General features: G+C 46.4%; 1 protein-coding gene across 3 annotated transcripts in view; it reads right to left on the minus strand.

Moving 5' to 3' along the window:
* ETS1 (ETS proto-oncogene 1, transcription factor) overlaps positions 1 to 26,094 on the minus strand; it is a 131,031-nt gene that overhangs the window by 14,726 nt on the left and 90,211 nt on the right. For all 3 annotated transcript variants that reach the window (XM_055306516.1, XM_055306517.1, XM_055306519.1), the window contains 5 exons: positions 18,492 to 18,611; positions 16,736 to 16,936; positions 13,895 to 13,972; positions 12,663 to 12,911; positions 8,049 to 8,309 (listed from right to left, as the gene is read on the minus strand). In XM_055306516.1, the coding sequence (XP_055162491.1) occupies positions 8,049 to 8,309; positions 12,663 to 12,911; positions 13,895 to 13,972; positions 16,736 to 16,936; positions 18,492 to 18,611 (909 nt within the window). The remainder of the gene's footprint in view (positions 1 to 8,048; positions 8,310 to 12,662; positions 12,912 to 13,894; positions 13,973 to 16,735; positions 16,937 to 18,491; positions 18,612 to 26,094) is intronic.

Raw genomic sequence — 26,094 nt, forward strand, 5'->3', positions numbered from 1 at the left:
GGAGCATGGGGACTGGGGTCTTGAGCTCTGCTGGACAACTAGCCAGACAGAAAAGCTGGGCTGGCCTCTCTGACAAGCCCCATCCATCCGTCGGGTCTGACAAGGTGCTACTCAGACCTCCTGCTGCAGGAGGAGGCGCTCCTCCCCTGGGCACCCTTGACCTGGAGAGGCCCGGGGGCCTGAACAAACCTTTCTCGGAACCAAGCAGCAGGTGGAGGCTCTTCCCCATCCAGATCCTCCTTCCCTCTTCCTTTTCCAGGTGACAGACCTGCGGCAGGGCCTCGGGGCTCCCCTGCCTGCCCTTCACAGATCTCCCTCACACCCCAGTAATATTTCTCACCAGTCTCACCACATCGTGCCACCTGCGTCTTAGCAGACCCGAAATAACACACCAACATGTCCACTAAAAGTGATGATTTTCCTACTACTTGTCTGACATTGTGAAAAGCTCTGAACGGTATCTTCCTTGTGGTTTTCTGTAGGGACTTTGGGCTAGACCCTTCCCCCACTCTGAACCTTGAGTCCCTCGTTTGTACCTCATGAGGTTGTTGGCGACAGTTTAAAAAAAAAAAAAGTAAATGAAAGAGGCTGGGGCACAGCAAGAGCCTAACACACATGTGGGGTGAGCAGAAATAGCTGAAATGACCTAATCTGACATTAAATGTCTTCTGGGCCCTAAGTCACTGCCACAGGTGACTGCAATCCTCTAAATAATTGAGGTCCCCTGACCTCAAGAAATATAAATACGGAATTATATCGGAGAGGCACCTGGGTGGCTCAGTCAGTTAAGTGTCTGCCTTCAGGTCAGGTCATGATCCTGGGGTCCTGGGATTGAACCCCGAGTGGGCTCCCCGCTTCTCCCTCTCCCTCTGCCTCTCCCCCGCCCCGCTCACGCACTCTCTCTCTCTCTCTCAAATATATAAAATAAATAAATAAAATCTTTATTAAAAAAGAATTAGGGGCAGCCCAGGTGGCTCAGCGGTTCAGCGCCGCCTTCGGCCCAGGACATGATCCTGGAGACCGGGGATCGAGTCCCAAGGTCGGGCTCCCTGCATGGAGCCTGCTTCTCCCTCTGCCTGTGTCTCTGCTTCTCTCTCTCTCTTTCTTTGTGTGACTCTCATGAATAAATAAATAAAATCTTTAAAAAAAAAAGAATTACATTGGAAGGATGGAGGTTGGAGAATATGGAAGCGTGGTACCAACCAGCACTTGAGAGGGCTTGCGGTGGCCTAGCGGGGGTCCTGGGTGCTTTCCGCAACACCCCGAGATGGGACGTGCTAGTGTTAGCATGTCACCGATAGGGACACTGAGGCACAGCAACGTCCGCTTGCCTGAGGTCGTACACGGTCAGCGGCAGAGCGGGGACACACTTAGGCCCGGGCTCCCGCGGGGGCCCCTCAGGCCTCAAGGCCTCTGGCTCGGCTGCTCCCCCCGGACTCCCGGGAGGCAGCCCCCCAAGCTGCGGACAGCGTGAGGGTGGCCGCAGGGAGGACGGAGACGACGGCCGGGGCCCCAGCGCGGGGCTGGCCACCCGGGGGAAGGAGGGTGACGCGGGAGCCTGGGCGCAGCCCGCGGGAGCGTCCACGGCCGGCGGGGCACAGGGACCAGGTCCAGAGGCCGCGTCAGAAACACTGGGCTTTGAAGGCACGACAGGTGGGGCGTCTAACTGGAGACAGAACTGAGTTCCAGAACCGTCACCACCCAGGTCCATTGCATGCAGTTAGGTCTTGTTCCAGGAACAGTGACCCCCACATGGTGAGGCCTCGGGGTCCCTGCCACCCCGAGCCCACGCGTCCACGCGGCCCCGATCGTTGGAAGCAGAGCCAGCAGCAGAGGAGGACGAGGGGGGACGGCCCTCCCGGCACTGCTGCCCCCCAGCCCGGCGGCTGCTTCCCTCCCCAACGGCCGCTGGACGCAGGCGCCTCCCTTTCCATCGTTTTTAAAAGACATTTCAAAAAAGGAAAATGAACAGTGAGGCCAAATCCGGCCACTCGTGATCTCTTTCTCCTCGCGGCAGAGGGGCAGGAAGGGTCCCCAAGGCCGTCAGGAGGCAGGCCCGGCCAGCGCTAAGTGTCCGAGAGCCTGCCCCCCGCTCCACGCCATCTCCCCGCCAGCCTCTCCCCAGGGAGATGCCCCCAAACCATCTCCCGCCCCCGCCCCCCACCCAGGACCCACCGCCAAACATAGCACCCAGAATGGGAATCCGCGCAGCGTCCGAGATGCTGGCGGGCAGCAAGGTCCCGCTTAGGCCCAGGGCTCAGCCTGGCTTCCTGCAACCTGCGGGTCACAGGGCATCGGAGCCAGAAAGGGGAGCCCTCCTCTGTTGCTGCCCTCCTCCTCTCTAGGTCTTGTCCTCCTGCCCAGTCAGCTGCTAGCCAAGGATGCTCTCCATGGAGACCGTGGTGGCCAGCGCCAGCTTTGCCTGCCCCCCCAAGAACCTCGGGGCCCGTAGAAAAGGCAGCAAGCGCCCCAAACGGGGACCAGGGTTCTGTATTGAGGCCAACGAGTTCTTTCTTCTCGACTTTGGTCAATTCACACTCTCTTAAACTGACAGCATTTATAGGCAGACACTAGATTCCAGCGTTTGTCTTGGATAATAATAATCCCTCCCTTGGCCCCCAAATTAAAGAGCCCTATGCTTCTTTAAGAACATAGGCACCTGGGTTTAGGATTTTAGAACTCTGCACAAACTGATGCTGCACTATAAACTTACTCTGGTGACCCCTCTCCCCTTTCCTTATCAGTAATGAAGGCTCGTACCAAAAGCTCCCTCAGCTGCTATTTGTACCTGAGTACCTTGAGACTTTTTTTTGCAACCCAGTTTTCCTTCAGAAAACTGTGATTTCAGGTAACGCTGCCAAATCTCAGGTTTCATTCTGAATTGAAGGGCTTTGAAGCACTTCCTTTGCAATGAAGCTGTTTATTTTCAAAAACATGTTTTAGCAGTAGCTCTGGGTTACTGAAGCCTAAAACTTAACTACAAGCCAGAACTCCAAGGTTCTGGGTTTAGCCCAGGGACTTTCTTCCTATAGGACCTCAGACTGGCTCTAGAGCCACCTGTTATGGGGCAAGATTTCTTTCAGGCCAGAAGCAATTTGAGAGGACCTACAGGGAATGCTTGGGGCTTCTTTATCTACAAGACTAGCACTCGTGTGTGTGTGTGTGTGTGTGTGTGTGTGTGTGTGTGTGTGTGATGCTTCATGCAAAAGTATTTGAAAGGTGAATTCCAGATAACCCAAATTTAGCCATAAGGAAAATGAGGGACTGTATTTTCACAAATCTGCACAGCACTGGAAGACAAAATTCCCTGACAGTTAATTGATGGCTTTGGGCTTAGCCCTTTTCAGGCTTCAGGATGAAAAAGAGATCACCTCATTGAGGATTTTGCAACTCTAGGTGGGGACATACTCAGGCATTGGACAACAATAGCCTTACCACCAGGCCCGCCTCAAGAAGAGTTGCAGAAGTGATAGAAACAGATGCCTTATCTGTGGCAATGCCTTATCTGTCTGGCAATCTGGAATGAAGTTCTATGAAGGTGACTTATAGGCCAATAACTCTAGACTGAAGCCAAAGACCAGCACTATGTCCTACATACCTCTAACCCACATACACACGGGGCTAATTGCTAACAAACGGGACACGAGGCCCCTAATCTACTATATGAAAGCAACTGAGATAAGCAATGAGTATGCTCATTCTTTAACATGGAGATAGATTTCACCATCGAGTGAGACATCTGGCACTCAGGGTTCAATTCAGGAGCTACTTCTGGGCACACGGCAATTATACGGTCCTGAATAACTCACTTTTTGTGCCTCAGTTCCATCATCTATAAAATGGGGCTGGAAGAGGAGAGAATACTACTTGACAATACAGTATATTCTTCTGTAGCTACTGCAATTTGGGGGGGAAAAAGTCAAAAATCCCTCCATTTTTCAGGGATCTGGAGAACATTTTCCTTAGGTCTATTAAATAGATAGAAAACACTGGGCCACTTCTCTCAGATTGTTTTGTAATTAGATGGGGTTCATAATGTATCTTCAAACAAGAGAAAATGGAGCTTTCTGATTGTATCAGTTTGATAACCGTAAGCAGTTCACAGTAAGGTAAGAAGGTACATTTTGGCGGAAGCCAGCATTGCATTTGATGTATTCTTAACTCAGCTCACAGGCAGGCTTTCAAGCCATGTTATCTGCCCCCACATCTTGACCTAATTTAACAAGTTGCCATGGGAGCCCAGTGAAGGTTGATGCAATTTTCTTATCTTCGGAGGAAGAATGTAACTGTGCAAGAGAATGTGAAAATTCAGTTTCTAACTGATTTCCACACGTACAGTGCAGTAACTAAGACATCATATGAAAAAGTGAAATGTATTCCTTTGAAGGTGATGCAGACAAAGGCCCCCCGCGTGTAATGGCAGGGAAATGACGGTCTTCCCGAAGGCTCTGTGCAAACACACTGTAGTCCATGCCAAGCAACGAGGAAGTCAGGGTGCGAGTGCTCCCATGGTGTGGCCACACATACTCTCGAGTAATCGGATTTTAAGGGAATGAACAAAAAGGAGGCAGAACTTGAGATAGAAAAGAGGTCTGACTTTTACAGGCCATAGAAAGTTTGCCAACACTCATACGATGCGCTCCGCTTTCCAAAGCACTTTTCCATACTTTAGCTCATCCTCACATGTCTGCACACGGTCAGAGCCCCATTTCTAGGAATCCCAGGCACTGCAACCTTCTGGGCTGGTGGCGGGGGCTGTGCAGGGATGTTCCATCCCTCCCCACTCCCTAGGATGTACCTGGAATCATTAGGGACCACAACGAGGGTGCAATGTGAGGGCAAGGGAACCGCTAAGTAGAAGGAGTTTGCAGTGTGGACAGATGTTCGCCAGGCACTGAGCCCAGGAAAAACATCACCAAAATTTGGGCTGCCCCCCACGTGCCTGACACAAAATCCTGACCTTCATTCAGACCACAACATGAAGAAAATCCAGGCCAAGTCTAAGGATGATTCTAATATCTTGAATGTGACAAGATAATGAACCCCCAAGGGCAACTGGCCTTTATCTACACTCAACATGTGCTCAGAAACATTTGCTGAAACAATGGATTTGTTATAACTGAGCTCCCCACACCCCACGTCTGGTACAATGTCTAGCACTCATTAATTAATTGATTTAGTTAAATTTCATTTTCACAGATCTCCCACCACCAAGATAAGGATGAACACTTCCACTTCACTAAAAGTAGAAAACGGTACAAGGTAAATTTGCCTAAAATCACACAGTGTGCTACAGCTGGGGGGGGGGGGGGGCGCGGCCCAGGGTAGTTCTGTTTTCTGGGCTATTGTTCTTACCACCATCCGAGATGGTGTGAAAGTTATATCCCGAGGGTCAGAGAGCAACACTGGATAGTGAGATGCTTAAAACATGCTTTTTAATTCAAGGGCCTACTTTAGTCATTGAGGCCTTTACCTGAGAGTCACCTTCCCTTTTCTTCCACTCACTGACTGTTTCATTCCCTTAGATAGAGAGACAGAGAGACAGAGAGAAGAGAGAGACCGAGGGAGGGAAAAAGAGATGCAACTTTTAAAAACAACCCATCTGAGGGCACCTGGGTGGCTCAGTGGTTGAGCGTCTGCCTTTGACTCAGGGCGTGATCCCGGAGTCCTGGGATCGAGTCCCACATTGGGCTCCTGCGGGGAGCCTGCTTCTCCCTCTGCCTGTGTCTCTGCCTCTCTCTGTGTCTCTCATGAATAAATAAATAAAATCTTTAAAAAATAAATAAAAATAACCCATCCAGAATGAGAAGTGACATCCACTATAGCTCAGACCTCCAGGACACACCTGTCTTTTTGCTGAAAGAACTTTCTGAGGCTCTTATCTCTCTGGCTCTGATTCTGGACCACCAGAGAAGCCTTTCGGGTAGCACCCTGGTGTTGGCTAACTTGAGGGCAGTTCCTGTCTCAAATTTGTACTTCCTATGTGTTCCTAGTTCTTAGAATTTCTAATTCATCCCTTTCTGTCTCGCTGTGAAACTGGGACACTTGGAAAGATTCTCCAACTTTCAGATAATTCTTTCAAGATACTAAGATCATCAAAGTCAAAACACTTTAAGTCACCCTTGTAGACCATTAGCTCTGCAGGCTTCTCCCACATAGAAAATGTGTAACTAATACATGTAATACTTTCAGAGGGGCTTCTATCTGGGGTGGAGATCAGCCTTTTGCCCTTCCCAGAAACTTCTAGATCTTCAGCAGTGGTAGCCAGGGATCCTGACCAGAATCTCATTCCAAGAAGGATGACCTCAACCATAAGGCTTCCTTTGGCCATAACCCAGACTTTAGAAATTAAAGTCAGTTTACTCAATCTCATTATCCACAAAACCACCCTAAGTAGCAAATTTTTCATTATGTCGTACCTAACTGAGAGAGAATGATGAAAACTGCCATGGGAGAACAATGGTTGTGGCTGCCTGTGGTTATAGGGGTGATGATGCCAGAGAGAATACAGAAGTACTTCCAATAAGGACAAAGTCAGGGTGGAAGCTGTGGAGGAGCCAGCCTTTTAGCCCTGGCAAATGGCAGACATGACGAGAACAGAAGCAAGCGCAACCCAGTAGAGACACCACCACCTCCAAAGCCCACAGAGTCCTGCGGTAGGTTCCTTGGCCTTTCCCTTCTCCCCCTTATTAAACTGCATTTTTCCCTTCCTTCATCACTATCCAACTGGAGTCTGGACTTAAAATACCTAGGAGCTAAAGCTACAGAAGCCAGCATTCTTGCACATCTTGGAAGAGACTGAATGAATATGCATTTCCTCCTCCCAGACATCATTAATGGAAAGGGGCCACCTCTGTAACAGTCTGCTGTCCAGAGATGGGAGAGGACTCCCTTGAAAAGTAGCACATTTCCACAGACTAGCAACATTTGAACAAAGACTATGGGAGGATCCAGTCGAAAGAACAGGGTAGGGGACCTTCAAGTGCCTTTCTGGGTCCTGACTCTACATAGACGTTGTCACTTCCTCAAAATGCAGAGGTAACTCCTGAGCACCTCTTCGCATTAGGAGCTATGTGGAAGGCAGCATGAAAGGCACACTCCTGATCTTTGAAGGAGTAATTTCTCTAAGCCTTTCCTAGTAAAACCCTGAGACTTCCCATACACAAGAATAAGGATCAGATAGGTCCCTCCCTAGAAACACAGGTAGCATTGTTTGCCTCCATCCACACAAAGGGTCCCCACATGTCAACTTGCCGAGGGCGGAGTCAATTATAAGACAATAGCGGCCTACCCCACAGCTGAGTCATCAAAGCTTAAAATAAGCTCCACTCACAACACAATTTCCAATTCTTAGAAAACACTACGATCCTACAGGAAGGATTTGATAGTTAACACGTTAATGCTCCTTGGATATTTCTCGGATCCACTCTTCAAATGTCTCCAAGCGTAGGCAGCACACATGCTAATGACTCCTTCAGACAATGAATTGTTTCATTACCAGATTCTCAATCAAAGCCTAAGCTCTCAACATACATCTTCCTTTCCCTATGCTCTTTCTTTATTCACCACTACTAGAACTTTCACTCCTCAAAGAAAATCAATACTAAAGCTAAATGAGGGGGAAAAATAAACACACATACACACACACACAACAGTTTCCTAGAGAGGCAAGGATCTGGACAGAGTATGGGGTGACTGAGGATGCTTTTTCCATCTGAAGAGCTGGCCTACTGAGGACCCTACTGCAGAAGAATCTGGAGTGTAAGCCCTGCAATGATGCCTTTGAGAGAGAAGTTCTTTCTACCACTCTTGGAAATGATCCCCTGGGAGACAGAATGATACTGTTTACTTCTAAAAATCGATGGCTAGTCACAGAGTGCTGTGAGAGACTGACCAGACCTCCTAGAGTCTTCTTCTCCCCACTCCTCCGAAATAGAGAGAGGTGGACTTCAGTGCCTAGGAAGATGCACTTGGTGCCTCCTACGGAACGGAGCCCACCCATGGCCAAGAGCACACAGAGGCTGCGGAGACAGGGACAGGGCACCTACCTGTGTAGCCAGCCAGGGCAGCAGCAGGGATGACAGGCTTGTCCTTGTTGAGGTCAGCACGGTCACGCACATAGTCCTTGAAGGTGCCCTTGGGCTTGTGGTTGGGCAGGGCGGCTGGATAGTCCTCTGAGTCGAAGCTGTCATAGGAGGGGACGCGCTGCAGGCTGTTGAAAGATGACTGGCTGCTCCAGGACTGGGTGAGGCGGTCACAACTGTCGTAGCTCTCCACGCTCTCAAAAGAGTCCTGGCCCCCGAGCTTACCTGGAGGTGAAGGAGGTAGGAAAAGGGCAGGGGGAGGAGGAATTGGGAAAAGACAACTGTAAAAACCCTCTTGGTGAGGACGGATTGCCAATCAGACCCGCAGGAGGGATGGAAAGAGAGGCCAGTGGAAATGGAAGCTTATGGGCTGAGTCTGGGGAAGGACGCCACCGTGGGTCACAATCTGCAGGCCCACGGTCACTGTGCTGTTTTATGTTATAGGCCTGAGGACAGAGATTCAGCTGCAAGCTGCTCATATCTGTCAGAGGGAGACACCAGTGTTTGGGGCCTCAAGATCCCTAGAGCCGGAAATCCAAAAGTGGAGCATCACACATGATATTACGGAATTTCTGGCTGACGTAGTAGACTCAGCAAAGAGATGAAGAAATCGGAGCAGTGTCAGCCTCAACTCCCTATTCCAACTCAAGCCAACGAGTGGATTTCAAAAGGCCCAATTTGGCAAAGTAGTTTGGTCATAAGAAAAAATATTCCGTTAGACTAAGAGCAGCATGACCTTCCTTGACCTTGGAACTTAAGTGTCAGTTTTTAGCATTTTTTTCCAAATACTATTTTAAAACGAAATATACACCCTGCCTCCATGCTTTCTCAAATAGAGAAATAAGTTATGAGATGCTTTTTCCAGGAGATTAAAAAAACACACACACAACCACTATCACTCTTCTAAATAGAAATCCAAGTTCTTTAGCCCCTCCAAGTACAATTTTGTACTTGAAATTTATACTTCACTGGGGGAGTGTGGGCAATAAAACACAAAGGAGTTGATTAAAGAGTTAAGGTCCATAGCAATGTCAGAAATCCTTTACTCTAAGAGTTGCTTAAGGCATTCTTAACTGACCACAAGATCATGCAAGTTCATTAATTTCCCAAACCAGGTTATAAACAGCTGCAACGATTGCATAATAGCTCCTAGAGAAATTTCCATTGGCAAAAAAATAATAATAATAATAATAAAATGCCATGAAAAGGGAGACTAACCAAAAAAATAAATAATTTGGAGGAAAATAAATGTATCTAAAAGCTGAAAAGCTCAAAGGAATATTTTTGATGTTTCCTTCTCACTTTTCAGGCAACCTAAATTAAATCACGGGAGTCTACATGAGCATCTCAAGTCAGCACAAGCCAAGGGGCAAAAGGATGTGACAAATGTGTATGTAGAGCTACTAAATCAGCTCTCAATTGTACAGGGGTGGCTGGTCCTACTATAAAGTTTAAACCCCAGAATAAGGTTGGGTGATATAAGCTAATAGGGGTGGGTTTCTGGCATAGTCTCCCCCTCATAATACTAGGGATTGGTTAAAACAGTGGAATTCAAATATTTAATTATGGTGTCCAAACCAAAATTAAATCTACCATAATTAGGAGGGAAGATACGTTGCTCATAAAATTTAAACAAGCAACCAAAAAATCCAAGATAAAAGGTATTCCGTTAAATATATACTTTTCGTAAAGCCCCTGTTGTAGATTTCCTGAACCTCTTATCCCCTCCAATACTGCTTTTAACAGAAAGGTATTTATCCACTTAATCTCATTCCTTCCTCAAACCATCCATTCAAAGAAAAATAATCTCCAGAAGGCAAACTGAAGAGCTCCATGGGTTACTGGCACCGCCTACCCAGTCCACTGGCACATTTGTTAAGTTTTTTATTATCATAACGAATGAAAGAATTGTCTTTTCCAGAAATTCACATGAAGAAACTCAAGAAAACAGCCTACAACCAGAATGCAATAGCCTCTTTTTAACAGAAAAAAGGAAATGTTGTGGCATCTCATAAAAAGGTGCTTGCTTAGACCAGCTACCCCTCTTAATGGTCATCCCACTTCTTTGTGAGACAAACCCACCACCAGCCTAAGAAAGAGAAGTCATCTCTTCGTGAAGAACACCCCACCACGGCACCAGTATGTAGGCAGTATTTATGTTCCAATCTCTCTCTGAAACGATTCTATCTCTATCAGTCACTTTTATATTTGGCACGGAGGGCACGGAGACTGGAGTTTCCACAAGTAGGAGAGCCGAGTTTCCAAGGAGCCCCAAGAAGCAAGGGCACTAAACTAGGCCATAACCACCCTCTGGCAGCCTCTCAAACATGAGCCAAATGTAACTCTGTTGAGAGCTGCGGTTTATAGCAGTAGGCTGCTTTCATTTTAGCTCTATTTCACAATCCTGGAGCTGGGAACCTTCGTTTACGGGTATTCTCTCCAAAAATGGGTTGAATCCAACTGGATTAGGCACTCAGTTAGGCTACTGTGCTCCTGCAGGGAAGCATGTGTCCTCTCAGACATCCACTGGCCAGCTTCTCTGTGACAGGTCTCAGAGCACGGCCCTTCCAGAGCCATCTGACTCCCCCAAACAGACCTCAGAGCACTCTACATAGCAGACGGGGTGGCCCCACAGCAACCCGCTGGACATACTGGCACAAAGACAGTACTCAGAGTCCAAAGACATGGGACACAGAAGCACTTTGTACGCTACCATGCAGTACACGGGCACCAGGATGATTGCTACTAGTAATCAGCTAGCGGTGAGGCCTTGGGTCTAGCCAACCACACCACGTCAGACGCGGTCAGCCCCCAGAAGATGTCAGGTCTACAGGACTCCTCACGTGCCAAAGCAGCCGTGAACAACGAGGTCTTCCTCTCCAGTGCACATGGCCGGGTTGTTGCAAGGGACGGGCCGCGAGGTCAAAAAGAAACACTGCGTGCCCCTTGGTGCGGGTCACTGTCTGGTCCACAGTCACGGACATGGGGTTGGAAGGATGGTCGGGACCAAAACCCAGAACCTACAGAAGGGGCCGGAGGAGGGACAATCCCACGAAAGCCAAGCCAGACGCGACTTAAAAACAAGGAGACAGCAGAGCTACCCAAGTAACGCCGCGGATGGGCCCAGCCCTCAGACCCAGTCTCATCACCTAGATGTACATTAAGCCCCAAGAGAAAGAAAGTCATTTTGTTGCTTTGACCTGCCCGAGAGAAAAAAAAAAAGATACACATACATACATACATGTGTGTATATATTTAAATAGACTTGTATCCAAAAATAAAAAAGTCAGAAAGGGGAAGGCAAAACTGGTCCCACCCATCCCCTTCGGTCTGAACACAAACACCCTGGGGCCCTGAGAAGGAAGATTGCAGGTTCAGATTTTGCTAGGGACTTTCCCTCTGCTCATCCTAGGGCCTGCTGGGAGGAAGCGTGAGGCTGACACTCGAAGAAGACGACAATGTGTATGGCCCCCAGTGCCTGTACAGTGATTCTTCAAAGTAAAGATGTCTTTGGGCTCCCTCCTGAGAGACTCAGAAGAGGCAGCAGGGTCAGCGCTGAGCAGAAACCACTACGGGGCCGGCCAAGCCTGCCTTCTGTGACCAAATGCCTCAGAGCGCTGCTCACATGAGCTTCCTCTGTTCCTCTTCCTGTTCATAGCTTTTTCCCCTAGATCCACTGGAAAAGTCTTTTTTTTTTTTTTTTTTTTAATTTCAACTCTCTAGAAATCGGCTAGTTCTTCCTCGATGAATGAATCCCTCCTTACAGAGGACTGCACTTTTCTCAGACACAAAACAATCTGGACATCTGTTTAGGCGGGCTGCACCCCTGAGCGTTCATGTCCTGATCTTAAATTTGGGTGTACTTACCCTTTTGGTTTTTGTTTTTTTTCTTTGCTTTATAAAGTCAGTCAGTTCTATTTTGAAACGCTTACTTCACTGTCAGTGAATATTTTACCATTGTCATAATAGTCATGTCAACAAGAGTACCTTCTTTTGGAAGCCTCTGGCCACCTCTTTCCCTGGTCCTCCAGCTAAATACACACTTTCACCACACTGCTGATGACCGGTTCCAAATAAACCGTTGGTTAACCATCTTGTATCTTCCCAAACCAAAGAAGTCACAGGAGGCTAGAGAGCCCAGGCTGGGAAGCAGAGGTCACCCAGATACCAAGCCGGGGTCTGCAGTCTGACATGGGATTACTCTGGGAGGATCACTAGGATGCATGGGAAGCTAAGGGCTTTCGAGGAGGGTCACCTGAACTATTTGTGCCTTCCCCAAGCAAAATGCTCTCAAAGAAGATAAATCATACCTTAAAAAAAACAACCATCTTCAACTAGACTTACCATTTAATAAAATGTTTTACCCAAATAATTCCAAGTCCACCATGGACACATGGTCTTTGCCATCACGGTAGACTTGGCTAAACTTCCATGTTGGAAAGGTCTTAATATCTAGACATTCTAATGGAAAGGCTGAAACTCAGGGCCAGTGGCAAAGAAAAAAAATGGGACCTGAAAAACTCATAGTCTGGTAATTCTTGGAAACCCAAGAGCGCCTAGAGGAGAAATCTGACCTACCACGACTGGTCCTCCCCATGCACATGTTGTCTGGGGTTACAACTTCTTGTTTGATGGCAAAGTAGTCAGTCTGCAAGGTGTCTGTCTGCAGAGGGTCCCGGAGAATGACCGAGGGGTAGTCGTTCTCATACTTGAGGGAGAGGAGTTCCTCCGAGCTGATGGGATGGAGTGTCTGGTAGGACTCTGTGATGAAGCTAGGTTCTGAGAACTCCGAGGGAGGAACGCACTGAGCATGCTCGATACCATAACCTGGAAACAGAACGTGTGCCGTTGGAGAGAGGGCCAATTTGTACCCAAAATAAATAGGCGGGTCTTCACCATTCACAACAGCCCCACAAGATGAAAACAAACTCTGCCTCAGAGAATGAAAGGAACATATTTTCAGTGAGAAGGGCCTGGGTGTTTAACCTTGCTCCACTACTTAACAAGATACTTCCTTGACAAGATAACTTCCCTTTTCTGGCTTAATTTACACGTCTCTAAAATAGGGATGATTGCAATCTCCCTCAGAGCATTGTGATGAAGAGCAAATGAGGGCATATGTGTAAAAGGCCTACCAATACCTCTGGCACATGATAAACTCTTGGCATCTCAGTACTTAATATCATTGGTGTTATTAGAATAAAAATCATAATAAAGTAAAAGGGTAAAATGAAAACAAACCTGCTCAAGACGCCGTTTGAAAGCAAGGGCACTGGATAAGAACAGCCCTACCCTAATGCTCTTCTGGCCACCTCTCCAGTATAGTTACGTATCATCTATTAGAAGGGAGAAGGCTTTGTTTTCTGTAATGGAATCTGAAGCTACATGGCACAGTCTCGAGGAAGGATCAGAGGCAATGTTGTCATAGCTACTAGTAAAAGGGAAAGAACAAGAGCCACAACCAAATCCCTAACCCAAACCTCTGATGGCCACCAGGGCGCACAGCATCAAGTAAGATCAAAGTTCAGGGATCAAGTCATGGGCCCCCCACATGGTTTTCCTGCTGAAGGTATCAGGAGAGATCCTGGTGTGTAGTAGTTTGCAGGTTAATAAACATATCAACATGTAGCTAGGTTGAAGCCTCGTGCCTCGTGGAGATAACAAAATAAGTGACAAAGAGGCTACATTTAAGCCAATATTATTTTCCAGAGAATTACCACAAAACAGCCTGAGAGCATCTGGGTCAGGAATCCTCTCCTAGGTTCCCACCATAGCAAGCCAAACGAGAGAAGAGTGGAAGAGGAACTTACTAATGAAGTAATCCGAGGTATAGCGGGATTCTGGATAGGTAGGGTTGACTCCATTCACTTGATACGGTTTCACATCCTCTGTAACAGACGGGGCAGGGAACCAAACGAAAAGGTCAACATGCAAGTAACGTTTGGCCTACGAGGACCTTGGACACAAGGGCCGCAATGATCTCAGTCCCTCTAAGAAATCGGCATGTTCATTAACTAAGCTGGTGTCTGAGTCTACCCTGACTAGGGCCTTGTCTAGAGATGAGATCACAAAAGTATGGCTAAGTCTATTATTTCAGTAGCTGCAAAATGGGATTTAATATCTTGGAAGCAGCACCAGTGAGTAATCTCTAAGGGTTGGGAAGGCATCCCACCCTCATTCTGATGCACGCATGTAACACATTACCATCAGAGGCTTCAAGACATCTGGGGAAGCTACCCCAAATCGGTCCCCAACGTTCCAACTGATGGGTTCCAAAATTTTTTCAGAAATATATTACAATCTTTAGGTAGGTAGATTTTATAGCCTCCACTTCTTCCAAAAGCTGTCTAGTTTTTGGGTTGTTTTTTTTCCATCACCCCCAGATTTCAAGGGGTAGGCCCAGAGAAGAACAGGAATACTGGGAAGGTGACAAGTTGGTGGATATGGCCGGGCTCACACAGAGACAGAGGACAGTATCACCAACTGCTGTTGGCAACCAGGTGCCACCTCCCCTTGGAATGAGAAAGGAATGGAGCACAGACAGGCCCTCAGCCAAATTAAGGTGAGCTCGAGGATCCTCTCATCACCCTGGAGCCCAATGGGTGTGACCTTGACCATTGTATGGAGTGGTCTGATTCTATTTCACTGCAAATCAGACATAAAGAGGGAGTGTTGGCTTGTTTTTTTTTTTTTTTTTCCCCTCGGGTATCTGATAGCTCGTTGGGAGCACAGATTGCTGGGAAAACAAGTTTATGCCTGCACAGAAAAACAGTTCCCAGTTGAGATAAAATGATTAAGCTTTGCTTTAGCAGCTTATCAGATTGAAACATCCCTGTACCTTTGGCCCTCCACCCCACCCCACACAGCTATGTTCTGGGGCCGCGTTGCTCTAGTTTAATTACAGAACAAAAGCAGTAGCCGCCATGCAAACTTCTTGCTGTGGCTCTTCAAGGATCTAAGCAGATAGGGTTCATACTGCCTCTCCCAGATGAAAATGGGTGGGATGATGGGACTTTGGTTCCCCAACATTCTCAATGATTTCCTGATCTGCCTGCATTCTCTCAAACTGTTCCTCTGCAGGAAGGTAGGCCACACCTGTCTCAGGGGCCCAGACGCTCCCCCACGAGTCCATATTATTACACAAAGAACGCAGGGCAGGAAGTTAAATCGAAGGGACCCAAGTTTAAGGAAATGAGTGATCTTGAGGAAACCACCTAATCTGTCCTCGTTTTACAGATGAGGACACCAAGAGTACATGCCCCTCTTATCTCACAAGGGCTGCTTTAAGAATCCAAAGAGAAAACGCATCTTCAGGCACTCTGGAAACCAGGAGCTGCCACAGACTTATTAATGGCAACTGTGATCACAGCCCCTCCAGCGCACCTGGTCGCTCCATGGAGCTAAGTAGAGGCCAACAGCGTATTAGGAGAATATATTTGGGTTACACGGTCTGGTAGGATCCACTGTTGTGTTTATACGCCAACGGTTACATCGGATGGGTTATGAGACTGCCCTATCTTTTCCCTCTATAAACAGGTCACTCATGTCAACACACAGGAGTGGGCGTGTGTGCAGTTACGCGGATACCAAGCTTCAGGAAGCCTGTTCCCCCGCCGGCCTCAGCGGTGGCAGCCGCAGCAAGATTCACCTAGTTCTTGACTGTGTTTATTTATTTATTTTCCAGCAGAAGCTGAAGAGAAGGAAGAAAGATAACACTCCTGGGCCCAGAGGAATCTAATTTGGAGCTCTCCTGAGCATTGTGGGGTGGAAAATACCCTGAAACAAAGGAAGGTATTATATGGACTAAAAGTGTTAATCCTGAGCTTTGCTCCCTGCCCCCAGCATCTGCGCCAAGGGTTGGAGCGGGTGACCACAGGGAAAGGGTGGGCCTGGGTCAGGGAGGGCAACGGGCTTCTAGGCTTACAGTCAGCTGGAGGGCACCGCTGACTGCTGGTAACTGCAATTTATTTTAAGAAGAAATTCAGAAAAATAAGTGCAAAAACACCCAAGTTTGCCGCCTGCTGCTGTTTCTATACTCAGCCAGGACTGTGGTACATGAGTCACTTGGTCCAAAAAGGTTGGAAGAGGCTGGTAGGGGAGGCCATGTCATTACAAGGTTGCAACACGGTATCCTGATATAACCCCAGCTGCTGCTCCAGATGAAAAAGGTAGCCCACACGACTGCAATTCCACCCCAGGTAGGGGGCAGAGAAGCCAGTCTCAGTAATTAGCTCTGAGAAGCTAAGCTGGTGGATGTGGACAGGTGTCACACTGCCATGGATCAAGGGAATGTGTTTTCAGGTGGCCAGGAAAACAAAAACAACAACCAAAAAAAACCCCGCCTGACACTGCTCGAAGAGCATAGGAGTCTAAGGTAAGGACTGGGATCAGAATTTTGCATATCAAGAAGCTTTGGGGGCGCAATCTTGCGAAATATTAAAATCTGAACCTCCAATACGTAAAAAGAAAAAGAAACTGACATTTATTGAGCACCTGGCACATGCCAGCCTGACGTGTCTCGGCAGACCCTGTACACTGTGAGAAGACACCCACAGGTAATGGCATCGACATCCCACCAGGGGCATGTTCCCCTACCTACTGCTGCAGCAACCCCACGCAGCTTCCACCTCGCTCTGTCCCCACACCATTACCTTTCTGCAGGATCTCGAGATGTTCCCACAAGATGTCCCCAACGAAGTCTGGGGCCAGCTCGAGAAAGCAGTCTTTCCCTAGTGCGCAGAGGGCTGCTCCATTCATACAGAACTTCTGGAAGTCCACACCTTTCAGGCTGAACTCATTCACAGCCCACATCACCCAGTCCCGAACATGGGTTTCTGTCCACTGCCGGGGGTCTGAGGAAAGGGATCAAAAGACAATCCAGCAGGTCAGCTTTTACCTCTTGCCCCAGCATCAGGGAGGACATTCAAGGATCTGCACTCGCTGAGGATGCTTTTCTGATTTACAGATTTAGGAAGCACCAGCCCTAGAGGCACGTCGCGGGGCACCTTCCATAACACTCCTCCCCACACTCAGCATCTCCACCTTCTCTATCCTGCCAGCTAGGAGGATCACTACCATCAGCCAAAACGTAATACATGAATAAGTCTCCACCCTCTATTCAGACATAAATTCATGAATCTCCTCTCTCACTGCCTTATTTTCATGAGGCTTTTTTTTTTTTTTAAGCCCAGGACCAAGGAACAAAATGACTCCTTTCACAAAAATAATAACAAAGTCAAATGTGTTCTGGAGATTGCACTTACCTACCCCTGCCCTTAACTGTCATAACTGACCTGAGATGTTAGCATTAATCATTTTTATCTTAGCGGACTGTGGCTAGTAATAACCATAGCAACTAGTAATAATAAGTCATTCAAGTGGTACTTAGTCATGATAACATTATCAGGTGCCTGTATCCATTATACCAGACACCCTGCAAGAATGGGGCACATCAGGGACCAGATAACATATCCTCTTCCTGCGGGGCCTGAGGTTGAACATGACTACGCCAGTGTGGTCCTTAGAGAGCTTGGAGGATGGCAGGCAGGCTGTGGTGCTCACATGACGCCTGCTGTCCAGGTTCCCCCCCCCCCCACTTCCATCCAACAGATGACTTCATGAGATGCTGGGAAAACCCAGGGGTCAGAATTCACTTTCTTCTGCTTTGTGATCCTAATAGGATCCTCACTGCTGTCAGCTAAGGTCTGTAGTGACGTAGTATATACATGAGAAAAGGTTTGGAGGTATATTCACAGACTGACTAAGATGTGGGTCTGACTGGGCTAGGAGCTGTGGAGGGCATTACTCTTACTCAACAGAAAAGTGTTCTCTCCACTCTCAATTGTTCGGGAACTGTTGCTTGCTGGAGGCTTAAGTGTTCTCCAGTCATTTGTCCTCTCCGACAACTCCAGTCCCCTTACATTCCTGAATAAACCCTTTCAGATGAGAACACCCAAGCATAAACATATTTCGCCAAAGCACATGGAAAAGAAAAGAGCAATCAGTTAAATTCCAAGGAATCTAGCTCACTGGGTTCATCCAATGATGGCCCAAAATGACTCTAAGACTGTGTTTTCCAAGATTGACTGTGCTTTGGAATTACCAAGAATTGCAACTTCTTGGGTCTGGGACATGGTCCGGGCTGTGGAATTTTTTGAATATTGTGAATCTCATGTGCAAACAAGTTTGGGAACCACTGTCCTAAGACCAAGATGGCAGTGGCAAAACCTGGGAGATGGGGAAGCACTGGCATGTGCCTACGATGGTTGGAGCAGACGTCTGCAGGCAGTGGCAGGTGCTGTCCGACGTGTGCTTAGTCATAATGTCTACCTCACACTACAGCTGAGAAAACCAACCTCACCCAAAAGTCTGATCCCATCCCTCTCTTTTCCCATCAATAAAACACACCTTTTGGAATTCCCAGTCGTTGCTGTTCTTTAGAGAAACCACTGAAAGTAGCTTTCAATGCCTGAGACATCATTTCTTTGCTGCTTGGAGTTAATAGTGGTACATCAGCACATTCCATATCTGTAAGGAAAAGAAATGCCGTATGAATAATAAAAACAACACAGGCGATGAAGCTTAGCTCATCTCACTGCGGCCATTAAGCAACAGATACAAACAGCAAATCATTATGTTGTACACATGAAACTAATATATGCTAATTGTATCTTAATTTTAAAACTAATAGGCAGTTAACCACCCATAAAATACGATAGGGCATGAATGGCCTGAAGAAGGCAAGCTGAGAAATAACTGTACTACACGTCCTCACTAGGGCAGGTAAAATTTGGGGGGCTTTCCACAGCATGATAGGCCCCTTAAAAAAAAAAAAACCTGACTCTTGCCTAGAATGTTCTGCATCCTCGACAAAAAATAAATAAATAAATAAATGCTCATTCTCTCTCTGTAGCTTTACTAATTCACCCATAGTCCTTACTCATCCTTCACATTCAGTGAGAGTATTAATGTTGCTACCTACTTCCACGAAAAGGAAATAACAACATTCATTCACTCAACAAATCAATATTGAGCACTCGCTGTGTGCAAGGAATTAGAGAAGCAAGCAGTGAGCAAGACAGCAATGATCACTGCCCTCATGGAGCTGGACGTGAGGAGATTCTGGCAGGGGATCAATCACTACAAAACTAGCTGCACAATTAAACATTCAAAATCTCAATAAGGGCTTTGTAGGAGAAGCAGAAGAGATGTTAACATGGAACAGTTATTCCTGCAAGTCTGGGGGAATCAGAAAAGGCCTTCCTCAGGAGAACAGATGCCTGACCTGAGATCCAAAACACACATACTAGTTTAAACAAGAAAAAAAAAAATACTCCAGTAGTTCTCCAAGTGTGGTCCCCAGAGCAGCTGCATCAATCATCACCTGAAAATTGCTAGAAATGCAAATTCTCAGACCCTCTCCAGACCTCTTGAATCAGAACCTCTGGGTGGGGTGGGGGACCCCAGAAATCTAAGCTTTAACGCACAATCCAGGTGATCCTAATGACCATCCTCATGGTCCTAGACAAGGGGAAGAGCACATATGAAGGTTATGAAGAGGGGGGTAGGAGGGGAAACTTGGTCCATCTTAGTATCAAAAAGATTAATGCAGTTGGAGCAGAGAAACCAGGAGGACAGTTGATTAAGAGGAGGGGGAAAGACAAGCATGGAATCTGTTCAGGCATCCTAGTGGACATGAAGTGGTACCATGCTGCAGTTTTGATTTGCATTTCCCTAATGACTAATGATGTTTAACATCTTTCCATGTGCTTATTGGCCATTTTTGTATCTTCTTTGCAGAAATGTCTATTCAAGGGATTGTGCTCATTTTTAATAGAGTCGTTGGGTTTTTCTTGTTGAGTTTTAGGAGTTCTCTATATACCTGAAAGAGTTGAAGTGGGGTCTTAAAGAGAGATCTGTATGCTTATGTTCACAGCAGCATTATTCACAATAGCTAAAATGTAGAGGCAGCCCAAATGTGTACCAGTAGATAAATGGATAAGCAAACTGTAGTATATACACACAATGCCATGTTATTCAGCCTTAAAAAAGAAGGACATTCTGACCTGAAATATGACACGATGAACTTTCACATTATGCTGAGATAAGCCAATCACAAAAAGACAAATTATATGAGGTACTCAGAATAATCAAATTCATAGAGACAGAAGGTAGAATAGTAGCTGCCAGAGCCTGGAGGGAGAAAGGGAATGGGGAGCTGTTGTTTAATGGGAACCAAGTTTCAATTTTACAAGATGGAAAGAGTTCTGGAGGTGGATATTGGTGATGATTGAACAACACTATCAATGTATATAACTCCACTGACCTGTACACTTAAAAATGGTTAAGGTGGTGAATTTTATGTTATGTGTATTTTACTACAATAAAAAAATGGGGGGAAAAGAGAGTAGATCACCTTAGCTATTCTGTATAGAGTGGGTGAGGAGGTAACCATGAATAGATGTGGGAAGATTTGGCAAAAAGTTCTTGCATTAGTTGTGACGAAAGATGACGGTGGCTTTGACTAGGGAGATGGTGATACAGGTCATATAAGTGGACAAACTTGAAGTGCATATAGGAGGTAATATCTACAAAGCCTGATTTCTATTAGGTGGTGAGGAAGAGTGAGGAATCAAAATCTGCACATCCACCAACATGTCACCCCTGGCTATATCCATCTGTATTTTTATCTCCACATCTAATCCCTCTTGTATTCACAGACCACGTTCAGAGCAAAGATACATACATAAATATGGCTCAGGTTAAAAATCCTCTGGATTCACCTCAGGCACAAATTCCCATAAAAAGCAAATAGGAAGACAAAGGAATGACCTGAGAATTCCTACTAGCCAACTTATGATCTTTAGGCAGTGAGACACTTTACCGTAGTAATTTCCAGAAGCCTTCTTCCTCACCATGGATCTTGAGTGTATCATATGAAACTGACTTATAACAATGGCTGAGTTCCAGGCAAGGCTACTGTAGAAGTTCCTCAACCAGTAATCCCTAAACTCTGGCCTTTAAAAAAAAAAAAAAATAAATTCCCTGGACATACATATGTGTTACTGGCTGAATAAGATGGAAATACAGAAGGGAAAAGATGACCATTAGTGATCTCTGTAAAAAGGAGCCAATATATTGCCTCTGAATGTCAAAATGAATGGAAAGTACATTGCAAGAAAGAAGAGCCAGCACTCTCCCTCCAGTTTGCTTTGAGTGATGCCATCAGGAAACAGCTTGGAGTTCAGCTCTGCTCTGAAAGCACCGAAGGGTTCACGGCAGCTGTTCCACAGGCCCTGCCACCAAGGGTGAGTCTGAAGTTCTAGGGAGTGGAGAGTTTGGGCTGCCCTGGGACGTGCCCAAAAAATTCTAGTAATCTAGTGGAAAAATCAACATGCCTCCAGGAAGGTTGACAAAATGATGGAAAATCCCAGATTGTTAAGAGGGGGAGGGGATAAAATGTTGATTACATAACATCCAGCTCTTCAAACAATGGAGTAATCATCAAATGAGTCACCAAGAAAGACATCAGTGCTGCCCCTTTGTCCCCACTCTACATGCCCAAGAACAGCTAAGTGTCAGGTCCAGAAATGTCCCCACTTAGAGTAGAAGTCAGGTTGACCTCAGAGAAAGGGACCTTTTTTTTAATGGCCTAAGGGCAGTCCTTTTCAAAGGGACAACTACAGCATCCCCACCTCCTAGCACAGAGCAGAACCCAGGAGTCAATCAACAAATGTTTAGTTAATTCAATGTTTTCCAAATTTGAATCAACTTTCCTTCCCTTCACTCCCGTCCAACACAAATTCATGAACTTGAACTGTGTGGGTTTTGTTTTGTGTGTTTGTTCCCACTATTGATTTATGATTCGATGAAAAGAACTTTACTGATGGCGGAAATTGGCCAGGACAACACATGTGGAAAATACAGGCCAGGCCAAATGCACAAGCGGTGTTTGGGTTACAAGCTGCAACTGAAGGCCAGTATTGGCTGGGAGGCCCCACGCATCTTCTACACAGAAGATGCCAAGGTGATGTGAAGGCTAAGGATGACAAGAGAAAGCCCGAGAAAGAGGTTTCCTGGAGTCTGCTTCCTATAATCCTGCACACTCAGGCAGTATGGTCTGGACAGGACCGCTGGGCTGACAACTCTCCGTGCAGGTTCCTGCTTCCTGTTAGGGAACTAGTCTTTCCCGGCTCTCGCTTGCTCTCTCCAAGAGAAGCAGCTGGAATGACTTTTGCCTGTCTACCTCAATGCCATCTCCAAAAGCCTGGTCCGCATGCTGTCAGCTGCAGCTGCACAGCGCCCATCAGCTCTGCCCCTGGCTGCTGGATCTCTTGGAAAAGTGCTCACAGCCCAGCTGGTTGGCAAAGGCCAACCCTGCACACTCGGGACACCTGCATTTAGACTTGATGAGGTCAGGAGAAGGCGTGTCATTGCCCTTGGACCAAAAGGATTCAGACAGGAAAGTCAGAACTTTCCTCCCTTGTTAAACAGTGTGGAATACTGGTTAAAAAAAAAAAAAAAAAGCAAACCCCCTCTCCAAGTGAGTGAACAATTAGCCAGGATTGTCTCTATCAGGAGCCTGGGCATTGCATTTAAATGATGATGAATAATCAAATTTGAAAGCAGACATCAATCTAAGAGATTAAACTCTCTTCATAGAAACTATGAATGCAAAAATTCCCCCTCTGGTGCTAGTTTGTGATTGCAGCAGTTCTCTTAATTACACTGATCAACAACAATAAGGAAATCATTACACAGGTGGAGAGACTATGACCTGGGGTAGCCCAAGCAGGCATCTCTGTCATTCTTGCTACATTTTTATCTCATTACCTGTTCTAATATTTTTGCCTCAGGTACCAAAGATTTCTAATTTTATGGATGGCATCTAGAAATTAATCAATGCCCCCCCCCCAGAAATTCACTAACTGCATTCCATGGACAAGAACTAAAGTTGCCTTTGTGTTAATATTTGTAATTGCAGTATTTGGACTCAAATAACACATTTGTCTCAAAATGCTGAGGACCTGACCCAAAGACAGATGATGCCAATACACTGGAGACTCTAAATATAATACATGACAAACTGAAGACACTGCGAGCATATTGGATTTCCTACCCAGGGCTTATTCCTCAGGACCCTAACTGTGAGTTAATATGTATAAGAATCACCCCGAGTTTCAGAGAAAAGAGTTGTACAGAAGCTGGTGAATGAGTAACAGGTCCCAAACTCTTGTCTTACCAAGCCTGCACAGTATCGAGGCGGAAATGAGCAGAGAGCACTCCCTGAATCGGTAGGGGCATAATGAAGCCGGGGCATTCTGAATGCATGGAAACATCTGCTCATTTTGCATTGTGGCCTGACCCTGAAGAAAAGTTTATACACACCCCATGGATGTTTTAAGTCAAATGTGGAACAACAGTTTCAATTCACTTATATGTAACTCAAGGTTAAGGGCTGTTCGATGTCCAAGAACCTGTCCAGGATGTTTTCATGTGACTTTTCATGCCCTTCTGTTAAGCTGTTTGAAACTGAATGGCTCATATCAACCATGTTACGGAGAATCTACACCTGAAGTGATGTTTGTTCCAGGAGAAGTCAGGACATGGCCTTAGTGACCTGAGACATTTCTCCCCTCACCGTTCTCAAAAATAAAGTGGGGTGTCTGGGATCCAAGGGCTCGGTGATGAGAAACAAAAGTAAGAACTAGAAAGGCCAGGTGTGTTATTCCAGTCTTGTGAGATCATCCAACTGGCCAAACCCCACCAGGTTACCATGATGGTATTATCTGTGTGTGGTGGGTGCTGTCCCAATCAAGAGCAATAACATGAAAGAAACACCAAGAATGAATAATATGCCTTATATCTGAAAATCCATTTATGGCCCACGAAGACCCTTCCTGGATACTATTTCATGATATCACATGTAAAACATCCAAGGATCCTGGGGAGGGGAGGTATTACAGGATCCCCATTTTACAGATGAGGAAACAAAGCTCCGAGAGATCAAGAGCTTGCCATAAAATTACAGAACCAGGAAGGCCCAGCTGGGGCTGGACCCCAGTCCTGCAACTCTTAAACTCAAGCCCTTTCGACTCCATTCCATCGCAGAAAATAGGAATAGATCAGAGATCCAAGAAAACTAAATTTTTTTACAGCTCAGAGAGAGAAAATGGGACTTTTATTTCTCAGCTGGAAAATCAGATACATTTGAGGAAATAATTAAAAACGTAAACAAAACCTTTCCTACAGTGAACAAATTCAGAATTTCACATGGCTAGCCCCACAAAGACATAATTAAAAGCCATTCACAGAATCAACTGTAATCGTGTCCTTTCTTGGGAGTGTGGGTAGTGACACTTCCTTCCTTCCATACAAAGTAACACAGGTTAAATGACAACCTGGCTTCCTTCCCTGTCTGTGTTCACCCCTGAGTCACCTTGATGAGCAACTGTGCACATAATATAAGGTTAATTAGTTACATAAAGAGAATTCTGAAGACAAGGGAAAAAAGACATAGTGGGGTGTGCGCGGGGCTTGATTTGGCTTGTTGGTCAAAATCCATGGGTTCTTATCTCAGTTTTGCCATTAATACAATCACACTGGATAAGTCATTTAATCAGTGCTTTGCTAAAAAGAAGGCTATTAATAGGTTCTAGGTTAATGTTAAGTAGCATTTTTAATTTTCCTTATCGCAGTTTTCAAACCATACACCAAAGTAGAAGGAACAGTACAATGAAATCCTATTCAAAATCTATCAACACTACCAGTTTCTATTTCATCTCCTTCCCCCACACTGAAAAACTGTAAAGCTAATCCCAGACCACATGTCATTTCACCCACAAACATTTTATTGTCATGAAGACATTCTCTAGATAAAGGAGGATCGTAATAGGAAAGCTTACGAGAGACAGATAAACTCGTGGAGAAGGAAAATAAGGCTTCAGATTACTTTCCACAGTGCTTAAACCTAGGTCTAGCTTATTGATCGGCCCATGTGAACCACAAGGGCTTGTCTGAAAGCAGCATTACCATGATCTGGAAAGTGAGGAAGCTGGATCAGAGAGGGATGGCTCAAATTAGGATGGAAAGCCAGTCCCTCGGACTCTCCTGTCCTACAAGCAAAGACTGCGGGGACCATTCTTCCTAATGTCTGCGCGAACTTATAAGTGCAGCTAGGAGTCTGCAGGAGAAGGCTGCGGACTCTGGCAAGCATCCAAAGGGCAGTGCCAAGCTGCCTAGAAAGTCCCAGTGTGGGAGAGAAGGCACATTTACTCCTTTAGATCAAGAGAAACAGAAAAATGCCCATGGCTAGGGGCTGCTAACGCTGACCCCAGAGGTGACTGTCCCTGGAAAGCTGTTACTGGTCTCAAAGAGGACTTCCCCAGTCAAGACACTAATGGAATGTGACAGGGCATCTCAAAACCCATCACCGCTGCTCGCTCTCTCTCTCTCTCTCATTCATGGACAGGTGGACTGGAAGGAGCGATGAAGAGACCTGTAAGGATCCTCTTTCTCCCACACTCCTAATTCTAAATCCTATAATAGGCCCTAGAAATTTGGCAGGCAGGCCTTCCAGCTGAGGGAGCTAGAATAATCCACAAAGCTTCTGGGCTGAGCTTAGTGCAAAGAAGGGAAATAAATGTCCCTCCTCAGCCCCTCAGCTCTGTTTTCACAGACCTAATGATGTGACAGAGCAATGGGGGACAGGCAGGACTGTGCTCCGGCAAGCCGAGAGCAAGATAGGGCTTGTGTCCCCTTGTGGAGCCACCCATCCCTTCCTAATAGTCCATCACTGCCCCCAAGTAAGGGGACACTGTGAGCTCTGAAACAGACTCCTATCAGTTAGGAAAACATACAACCAGGCTTCCGCCCTTCTCTTAACACCCAACCTCCTACGAGTCACCAGCCAATAAAAAGCCATTCCAAAGAGGGGAGAAACGGGCTGTGCAGAAAAACCCCCAATTCACCCTCCAACGACCTGACCCAAAATGCAGGCCAGTGAGTGTCC

The sequence above is a fragment of the Nyctereutes procyonoides genome, unplaced genomic scaffold, assembly GCF_905146905.1.
Source record: "Nyctereutes procyonoides isolate TBG_1078 unplaced genomic scaffold, NYPRO_anot_genome, whole genome shotgun sequence".
NCBI lineage: Eukaryota > Metazoa > Chordata > Mammalia > Carnivora > Canidae > Nyctereutes > Nyctereutes procyonoides.